Source organism: Ictalurus punctatus, chromosome 11 (assembly GCF_001660625.3).
Source record: "Ictalurus punctatus breed USDA103 chromosome 11, Coco_2.0, whole genome shotgun sequence".
Taxonomy (NCBI): Eukaryota; Metazoa; Chordata; class Actinopteri; order Siluriformes; family Ictaluridae; genus Ictalurus; species Ictalurus punctatus.
Genome location: NC_030426.2, coordinates 28,087,214 through 28,098,218, shown reverse-complemented (window position 1 = coordinate 28,098,218; position 11,005 = coordinate 28,087,214). Strand labels below are relative to the sequence as shown.

At 38.1% G+C, this 11,005-nt stretch overlaps 1 protein-coding gene across 2 annotated transcripts; it reads left to right on the top strand.

Annotated features, from left to right (window-relative positions):
* The first annotated feature begins 3,776 nt into the window (after window positions 1-3,776).
* Window positions 3,777-10,446, top strand: LOC108271605 (gastrula zinc finger protein XlCGF49.1). Of its 2 annotated transcripts, XM_053683624.1 has the most exons (3): window positions 3,777-3,965; window positions 5,095-5,155; window positions 6,849-10,446. In XM_053683624.1, the coding sequence occupies exon 3, from the start codon at window positions 6,872-6,874 to the stop codon at window positions 7,682-7,684; it is 813 nt and encodes a 270-aa protein (XP_053539599.1). In that variant the 5' UTR covers window positions 3,777-3,965; window positions 5,095-5,155; window positions 6,849-6,871; the 3' UTR covers window positions 7,685-10,446. The 2 variants fall into 2 exon arrangements, with proteins under 2 accessions (XP_053539599.1, XP_053539600.1); XM_053683625.1 differs by lacking the exon at window positions 5,095-5,155.
* Window positions 10,447-11,005: the final 559 nt, after the last annotated feature.

Below are 11,005 nucleotides of genomic sequence, written 5' to 3'. Positions count from 1 at the left end.
TATTGACTTCCTATAGTTATTAGTGTGTGTGACTGGATTGAATTGGATTATGTTCATAAATGAAATCTTTACAGTTAGAGCCTTAATATGGATTGCATGGCGCATTAATATGCATGACGGCTGAAGGAATCAGTAGATTTTCCCAGCTGCTGCAATTTACGAATATTTTAATGACATCACTTTTCTGCGTGTGTTGTTGATATTTTTACATCAAATGTTTTATGAAAACAGAATAAGGTTTAGAGTCTTGACCAGCGAACAGCTTCATGCTGAACTGTACTGCAGTGCACTCAAGCTTGACTTCTTCTGGAAGTTTATCTTACAGTTTAGAGATGCTAGCTGTGATTAAGTATATAGTTTATCTATTCTCACTTTGCAACAGCTTCACTACAGTAACTGTAAAGAAACTGAGTAATGATGGAAAGTGTTACAAATAGAATGCCCCAGATAACAGACTGTTCTGTCAAACTCTTGGTGTAAAAATCAAGGAAAAAAGTTCGACTTGTCCAAACCCACAAACTTATACACAGATTTAATGTGTTTCTGTGAATAATTAATAAATTAACTGATTTATTTGGAAGCCGGTACATTAGGGTTGGTGATGTGATACAGTTCAGTTCATACTTTTTTAAATCTTGTATTTTTCTCTTCACAACACATTTGTGTTTTATTAAACAGTGGTACACACTGTGGGGGAAATAAGTATTGGAAGCGCCAACATTTTTTCCCGTTAATATATTTCCAATGAGGTTATTCACATTAAAATTTCACCAGACATCAGTATTTGCACAGATAGGGGGTGTAATTACTTACGGGTTTCAGCTGGTTCCTTGCCTTACCTTGCCTTGGAGAAATGCTTTTTCTTAGTGTCTTCAATACTTTTTTCCCGTGTCGTTCCACTTTATTACACATAACTTTATTTATGGACTTTAATGTTGTGAATTCTTTATATTTCCAGATTTCTTGAGTTAATTCTGATGTCTGGTGAAAATTTCATGTGAATAACCTCATTGGAAATATATTTACTGAAAGAAACGTTGACATTCCAATACTTATCCCCCCGCCCCGCTGTAGCTGTACAACTCTTACATTTTTTCATTAGATTTAAAAATATATATTTTCATTAAATACAATTATACAATACAATTCAGTGACATACCTTTCATTTGCTTGTGAATAGATTTTATTACATTTTCATTTTATAGTATTTTATTGCATCTTACTTTGAACATTTGTCATTAAATAAATGTATTAGTTCATAATTCCAATTTAATGTTTACTTCAGCATGTTTCATTAGGGGGAAAAGTAAATACAAAAGGAGTGTCACAGGAATGTAGAAGGTAAGCGCAATCTGCCCAAATGACTCCACTCTTTTTGGCCTTTTTCTGTGACAGAGTTACAGATCCCTGCAAGGATGTTTATATTTAATGCACGACCAGGCTGAGTAATCCAAAGGAATGAGATCATCTAGACATGACCAGACTGAGTAACATCCATCCATCCATCTTCTATCCATCTCCTCTGCTTATCCTTTTCAGGGTCACGGGGAACCTGGAGTCTATCCCAGGGAGCATGGGGCACAAGGCGGGGTACACCCTGGACAGGGTGCCAATCCATTACAGGGCACAATCACATACACACTCACACACCCATTCATACACTACGGACACTTTGGACAATCAGCCTACCATGCATGTCTTTGGACTGGGGGAGGAAACCGGAGTACCCGGAGGAAACCCCCGCAGCACGGGGAGAACATGCACACACAGGGCCATGGTGGGAATCGAACCCCCAACCCTGCTAGTGTGAGGCGGACGTGCTAACTAAGGTGCTAATATTAAATGTGGTCATGACGGGTGGAGACATCTAATAAGGTGTTATCACTGGAGTGTGTGCATACACAGATTTTTACAAAAATGTCCATGTGCTTGGAGGAAAAGCTGCTGTTTAGTTGTTTTATTTAAGATGTAGACACTATAGAAGTCTACATGCATAATTTATTGTTAATTACTGTACATCACATCTGGAGAGAAACAGGAACCTCTGTATTACATTAGGGGCGGCTGTGGTTCAGGTAGTCGAGCGGGCTGTCCACTAATCGTAGGGTCGGAGGTTCGATTCCCGGCCCACGTGACTCCACATACCGAAGAGTCTTTGGGCGAAGCACTGAACCCCAAGTTCAAATTCATCTTATAATAATAAACTTATAAAGACTGATATTATAAAGAATCAAGTTATAATGATTAACTAACAAAGATCAATCTTATAATGAATCAACTTACAAAGTATTCAAATTTCATGTTTCATAGTTGCTCATAAATAAATCATTAATTATTAACTAGATTAATTAATAGCCAACAAAAAACTGCTATGGTGACATGGTAAACCTGACCAGCTAAACCATGAAACAATTACAAATACGTACCACAGATATATTTATATTAGGGATGCACCGAATGTTCGGCAACCGAAATTATTCTGTTCGAAATAAGTGAAAAGGCCGAATAAATTTGACCGAACAATGTGTTTGATGACGCGGCCAAATAGCCTAGCAGTGAGACGCGCGAATGTCACGACCTCGATGAGGGGGCGCGCGCATGCACGAGCTACGTGCACGAGCTATGTGCTCTTCGGATGTTGACGGAAGTTTACTGTGGACACGTGCGTTTGTTTTGTTTCTGTTCCGGCGTATTCTGTAACGTCGCGATACGTAATGGAGTAGAGTACGGAAGCAGGTAAAGACGTATTTATTTAAGGGCAGGCAGACAAATCCAAATCGTAATCCAAAAAACGTAGTCAAGACAGGCAAAGGGTGAGGCGATCGGCAAACAGGCATAAACGGGGCAAAGCAGGAATCAAAGTCGTGGTCACAGAAAACAAGAAACATGAGCTAGTACTATGGACTGGGAGCGGAAAAACCAGCGGGGACTAAATGAACTAATCTATAGTTTAAACAAACTAAATCCATCAAGGAACATACCATTAACAACGTAGCTAACTCTACTATATCTACTATAATACTCTGCGAAGTATACAGGGACGCGAACGGTACATATCCCCAATATAATCAGCCGTATAGAACCCAATAGAACCATTTTTTGCACTCTTGTCCGTGCACTTTTTAATACACTTCTTAGTTGTAGGCTACAGAGTGTTATATTCTTTCAGCAGTCAGTTACAGGACTAACATCGGCTATTCAAGGGGCTCAAAGATGACCACATCAAAATATTTTTATTTTACTCATTTATTTATTTAAAGTTATATTGTGCCTTGTTGGTAGCCTGTGCCTGCTGGAATGAAGAAAAAAAAATGTTCAGTGTTAAATAAATAGTTTGAAATTTTTGTTTTTGTAATTGATTTTTTTCTTTGAAAAGCAAGACAAAATAATAAATGACTATTTTGACTATATAATTTATGCAATGGTGAAAAAAATGGCAAAATAAATGGAAAAAAAAATTTATTCGGCCTTTGGCCAAGTTTTTCACTATATTCAGTTTCGGCTTTGGCCAAGAATTTTCATTTCGGTGCATCCCTAATTTATATATACACATATTTGTATTGCACAACTGGAGACCTGAGCTTCACAAGAAGCATTTTGTACACATAACAAATAAACATGAAACTTGAATGAGATTTTAAATGTGGTTGAAGATGTTTGGACCCCACTGTGTGTCTGCTAACATTTATACTGCTATGTTAGGGCTAGAAACCCTGAAAATTTGTTAGCAATATAACAATGCTCCAGTAGGTGTCACTGTGAGCGTCTAGGTCGCGTTCCGCCACACATTCACAGAAATAGAAGAAGACGTGCGGCAGTTTTGCTGATTGATGAGCTGAGCTCTCCGACTCTACTAAGCATCTTTACATTCAAATATTTCTGACAGGGTTTTACCTCCACAGTTCCATCTGATCCGTTGTGGGTGTATTTGAGGAGGTTAACTGCGTTCTGCTGTAAAGATCAAGGTAAGTTCAACTCGGCTAACAGTGGCGGAATCCTAAATGGATTTCTACTTCCTGTGCTAGTGCACTACACAGCCTATAAAATAGTGGTGTTTACACACTCTGTAGTGCACTATATATCCTATCAGGACTCATTTGGAACGCAGCCGTAGTGAAACCTTACTGTGTGCAGATAATTATTCATTAATTACTACATTTATGTTAATGATGTTTATTTCCTTTAAACGTTGCACGACACTATGGTTTATTTAACAGGTGACTCATTGAAAACTTCTAATTTAAAGGTGCAAAAGTCGATTTTTTTTCTTAGTACATTAGTTCAAAAACCTGCAAAATATCTACAAAATATTTGCTTAAGCAATCCATCAGCAGAATTGTCTTTATACTATATGTCCAAAAGTATGTGCACCCTTGACCATTACACCCATATGTGCTTGTTGAACGTCTCATTCCAGATTTATATCATTCTGCCTTTCCTGTTATAATAACTTCCTCCACTCTTCTGGGAAGACTTTCCACTAGATTTTTGGGTGTGGCTGTGGGGATTAGTGATCATTCAGCTACAAGAGCATTAGTGAGGTTGAGTTCAGGAACTGATGTTGATATGAGGAGGCTCCAGTTCCTGACCTCAACCCCACTGAACAGCTTTGGGATGAACTGGGTTCTGTGCAGGACACTCGAGTTCTTCCAACCTTCACACACCACATCTTCATGGAGCTCACTTTCTGCACAGGGACATTGTCATGCTGGAACAGTGTTTGGGTTCCTCTTAGTGCCACTGAAGGGAAACTGTAATGCTACAGCGTACATAGACGTTCTATACAACTGAGTGCTTCAGACTTTGTGGTAACAGTTCGGAGAAGAACTACACATGGGTGTGATGGTCAGGGGTGCACATGCTTTTGGCTGTATAGTGAAGAAGAATAAGAAGAGGCCTTTATTTGTCACACATCTATTACAACACAGTTAAATTCATTGAAGTTTGGGTCAGTTGTGCTTTTTCACATGAGCATTTGGATTGGTCAAAATATTTGGTGAAAATTTAAGCTATATTGCATAAGCGTTCATTAATTAAATACCTTATAATTTAGATTTATTTTTTTTAAAAAACAACAACAACAAAAAAAAACAGGTGACGATTTCAATGGTCCAGTCAGCGGAGAATTCAGAACCTTCTTGATCCAGATAATCAGGTAATGGACCTTTTTTTTAAAAAAAAAAAATACACATTCATAGGCATTTAAAAGGGTCCTAGTTAAACAGCCAAGATATTGATCCTATATTGCACATCTCAAATCCAGTGTACGGTCTGAACCAGCATGAGGTGTAAACACAGGACTGGTTTATGTCTGTGGATACTTGCTTACCAAGAGCAGACCTGCCATTCACATTTAGTTCTGCCCTTTGGCCTTTCTCTAGTGCCACAGGTGTTTGAAAGGGGCATTGTCTCCCGTGGTGTCTAGTGGCATCAGCATATGGCTGTATGTGCAGTAGATGACAGGCTCCTAGCAAGGAGCAGGCCATTCAGGACACAGGCACATATTACAGAGTTTTGTCTCACAGTGAGCTTAGAAAAGCCTCTCTATTACTGATGACAAATCATCAGTGTGACGCTAGCTTCTCTGAGAATGCTAGTCACCTTGTCTCTCCAACATGTGGCAGACATTATTATGCTTTTCAGTTAGATTAAGCCATGTGGCCATGTGCAGTACTGGTGTCTACTGATGATGCTTGGACTGATGACAGCAGCCCCTGTTATAATGATCCTAGGTTTGATGAAGCTTTTCAGGAGTGGGTTATCAGCCTGTGGCATGAGCACAAATGCTGCAAATGGAAGGATCTTCTGGGGACCATGCGCTGGCTTGCTGGAGGAAAAAATACAGGTCTGCTTAGGACCTCCTTCAGATAGAGAATTATTCACCATGCCTGCTTCAAGAGCTGTAACAACTAATGGATAATAATCGATTATGAAAATCGTTGTAACGAATCTCATTATGGATTAGTTGGTCTGCGTGCGGCCCGGGGGAGATTTACTCACTACGTTACTTCTGTTCAGAAAACACGATTCGGAGAGTAAATACTAAAGTTGTGTCCCAAATGAAGTACTGTACACTTACACTATGCACCATGTACTCTACTGTCTAGTGTATGGATTTTAGAAAGGTAATATTTTCTGTAAAGCTGCTTTGAGACAATGTCTATTGTAAATAGACATTGCTATACAAATAAAATTGAATTGAATTGAATTGAATATCATCTCATATATAACACTAACGTTTTTTTTTTTCTTTTTACTAACTGGAAGTATAAGCCGCTTCTAGGTGACGGTGCATTCAGGCAAAACGATACAACCCTAATAGCAGACCAGTAGTACGTCATTTTCTTCTTTAACCAGTACTGTTTTAATACTATGATCAAATCTAAATCCTGACTGAAGAATTTAATGTTTGGGATCCCTTATGAGCATAGCTACTGCGTTAGAAAACCTTTTCTAGGATCTTGGAGATTAAGGAGGAAATTAGTTTATAATATGACAATTTACATGGGTCACGGTAAGGTGTTTTTTTTTTTTTTTTTCTTCTGTCATCAACCAGCCTACCAACTAATTGTAAACACCATGTCTCTTTTATGGTGGTTGATGTTTAGTAGTTAATCCATAGCTTGTCCTGGGTCCTATAATAATGTATAGTTCATGTGGATATTTTATGACTTGTTAAGAGATAAACATCATTTGACTTATTAAGATTCTGTTGATAGGCTGGTTCATGAAAGACTATAGATTCCTATACGTTCCTTTTACAAAACCACTATGAGCCGATGATGCCATCATCTTCATCATCTGAAAATTTGTCTTCTTTCCTACCCACCTTCAATTTACCACTGCAGGAACACCAAGAGGTCCAACTAGGATGAAGTCAGACATGATTAAATGTGAAAATCTGGAACCCTCAGACATCTCCAGTAGTCACCAAGGTTCACCTGGTACTTTCCACGCTAACGTCTCTCACAGACAAACTCAAAAAGAAATTCACCACTGCTCCCAGTGTGGGAAGAGTTTCAGTCGGAAGAGTTATCTCAGACAGCACCAGCGAAGTCACACAGGAGAGAAGCCGTATCACTGCTCACTGTGTGGGAATAGTTTTGCTTACATCTGTAATCTCCAGCGACACCAGCGTATTCACACGGGAGAGAAACCTCATCAGTGTTCACAGTGTGAAAAAAGTTTCATCGAGAGTGACAGTCTCGTAAAACACCAGCGAATTCATACAGGAGCCAAGCCGTATCAGTGTTTGGAGTGTGGGAAGAGTTTCACACAAAAGAGTAATTTCCAACAACATCTGCGTATTCACACAGGAGATAAACCACATCACTGTTCAGCGTGTGGAAAGAGTTTTAGACAAAGGACTTCTCTCCAGGTACACCAACGCATTCACACCGGAGAGAAACCGTATTACTGTACTGAGTGTGGGAAGCATTTTACTCGGCAGAGTGATCTCCTACGACACCAGCGCATTCACACGGGGGAGAAGCCGTATCAGTGCTCGCAGTGTGAGAAGAGTTTCAGTGACCAGGGTAATCTCCGACAACACCAGCGCATCCACACCGGAGAGAAGCCGTATCAGTGCTTGGAGTGCGGGATGAGCTTTAGTAACCGTAGAACTTTCCAGCGACACCAGCACATTAACACCGCTGAGAACGAGGACATGCTAGTAGTCCTATGAGAAAGCGTAGGACTTGACTAGTTTTATTTGTTTTGGGTCAAATTATATTGTTGAACCACTTTATACTGAACACATTTCATTTTATGAATTGGTGGAGAGTTAAAAGCCAAAAATACTTTTAACAATATTGCAAAGTATATTTAGATGCCTTATGAGCAAGCCAGATGTTACAGTGGGGTGAAGAAAACTCCCTGAGACAGCTTGGTCACACCAGATAGAGGGATTATAAATATTATATACATATTACAATATACAGGTGTAAAAGAAATAAAAGACAAGATAGTCTCAAGAAGCACCAAGCAGAAGTAGAGCACCATGACAAGCAAGGCAAGTCCAGAGGACAAGAACAAGTCAGGCTCTGGCGCTGATATCTCACCAGGTAGCAGTAACGTGTAGCTCAAGCCGGAATTCCAGCAAGACTAGCAATGACAGCATAGCTAAAATGGAGAGCCAGAAGGGAACACAAACATGAGGGCGTCCTTGGACATTAAGCAGCCATCCGCTCCGCCATCAACACACATCAACACACCTGAGTGAATGCGTGTGATGGCGACGGGGGCGACAGCATCCAAACATCCCAGTGCACCACAACACTAATTGGAAGGCTGGTGGGGCTTTGTAAGAAAAAGCTCCATCCCCTCCTGTAGCCTTCATTGTTCTGGATATTAATAAAGAACCTTCACCTTTTCATCAAAGCGGTTGGCAGTAGTGCAACATTATAAAGCAAAGTGCGGGGCAGTGGGGTTTTCATCACTATGAAACTATGAACTTTATACAGTTTAGAATATAACACTGTACTATTCCAAACCATTCTGTGCCCACTAATTAAAGGAGATGATTTAGTATATTTTCTTAGTGCATGTCCAAGTTGGATATCTTGATAATGTAAGACATCAACATCATTAGTTTTTTGGAATTCTAAGACCGGGTAATTGAATATGTAGTTGGTGAATAATTCTGTTACCCAGACATGCCAACGTGTATGGTTTAGCCATAGAACTTGTGATTTTTGAGTGTTACTTGATGCACATTTGGAGAAAAATGTTAAACTACTGTACATTCTTGCCAAACTCACAAACTAGAACCAGCATACTGCTGACTTGATAGGCCTTGGTGCTGTGACATGGTAAGTTAGTCTACCTGATAACATTTATGTCTGGAAGAAATTCAGATTTATTTACTGTATGTCAAAATATAGAATGTATTTTTTCTTTATTTGTTTGTTTTTATTAAACAAAGAGTTGTTTGCATTTTTGTATGAACATAAGTTGTTTAGTAATTAAACTGCAGGCTAGGTTGTGCTGTGTGTGGCAGTTAGCTTTTCCTTTCAGGTTGAGGGCTGTAGAATCATAATTTCTTTAACTTCACTAAGTCAGTTGGCGAACAGTAAATCTCTTTTTGTATTAATTATTTAACGTAAGAACATGCATTCAGCTGGTTGCTTATAAATCCAAATAATTCTGCATATTGTACTTAAAAACTACTACATGTTTGATCTTTTCACCTGTTAGTATGGAGCTGTTCTGTCAACAAACATGTACTAGGTTTTTTTTGTGTGTTTAAGTTGTCTTCTCTGTCCTTGCTAGGATTTAGTTCTGAGTAATATTAACACTTCTGTATACTTTTGGATTCATTAAACAGTCAAGAATTTGTGTAAATATTTGTTATGAAAAGTTTCTCTCCATGTCAATAAGATCACTGAAATTAAGTGATTATAATAACGCTGTAATAGTTTCTATAACGGGGGAAAAAAAAAAAAAATTCCCCAAGGTCTGATAAACCTAAAAACTCTTTGTGTGGATCATTTACCTCAATCAGGAAAATATCTTTAAATCTTCATTTACATTGTGAAGAGATCACACAGCATTCATTTATGGGGTTTTTCACCACTGCTGGACATATTTTGTTCTTAGTTTGAAATCATTTAACATCCACCTCTAGCCTCTGGGCTGTAAGCGATCATTTGAGATTCTGAGGAATTCCATAAATTCATATTTCAGACCGTCCAAAGTATATTGTTTAAGTCTATTGTCTAAAACCACACCAAGATTCTTAGCTTTGCGCTAGCAAATGACAGTCTACCTTTCATCTTCTTCGTATGTATTTGACACCAAAAACAACTTTTTTTTTTCATGTGTAACAGATAAAACAACTTTTTTATTTGCATTGTCCCTATTTTCTTGGGAGGCCGCGGTGACTTGAACCGAGACTTCCTCAATTCTATGAAAATCAGGTAGGATCCGATAAAGCAACGAATCCAAACAATTGGCTTGTAATCACCAAGATTAAAACAAAAAAAGGCTTGAAATATTTCACTTTGTGTAATGCATCTATAATATATGAAAGTTCCATTTTTTAAATTAAATTATGGAATAAATGAACTTTTCCACAATATTCAAATTTGGTGACCAATCCCTCAGATGTTACCTGCCTTCCCTTCGATGTGACTGGCTGCTGCGTCCGCACCCAACTAGCCAGAATCTTTTCTCACATATTCAGTGAAGGTTCTTTTCAGCCGAGTGGATGTAATGAGGGCGCATCAGTGATCCAGTCAATGGAATTTCAATTGCAAGAAAATTTCTCTGAAAGTACAGTATTTTGTAAATGTGTAAAAGTTTAGTTTGTGCATGGTGTCACCTCCAAAGATGACTTCGTTCTATGATGAAAAAATAAACTATTTATGAAATAAATGATAATCAGTTATTTTCTATTATGATAAAACTCTGTTCTATTGTACTGTGAAAATCTTGTGAGTAAGTGAAAAGCTTCCATCATTTACCCCTTTTTTGTAATTTGATATGCCAATGATCATGATGAATAAATTAATATGCAAATTAATTATTTTATGACATCATCTAACAACTTGTTTGAGCATGCTTTAGCTACTTTCCTCTGAAAAGAGTTAGTGCCAGTGGTGCAGTGATTACACGGCAATAAAAGCATGTTTAAATCAGAGAGAAAGGAACAGATGTTTCATGCTTTGGAGCAAACCAAACACAAAGGTGTCAAAGTATGCAAATGCTAAATTGGAGTGCCTTTACAATAGCATATTAAAATAAACTGCATCATATAATGTTTTGTTTATCTCTCTACTCCCTCTTTTGAGTATAATTGCGGTGTTTGTAAAATACATTTTCAGATAATACAGTGTACTTATTGCTGTCTGTGTAATGGTGCTGTTCTTACCAGTGCTCATGCTTATTTGGTCAAAATGATATGAAATACATAATCAGAATAATCCAAAAGCAGCTGATTGTTGATGTTACCACAGTGACATACATTTATAATTGTAATTCCAATATATAGTGTTTATTATAGTGT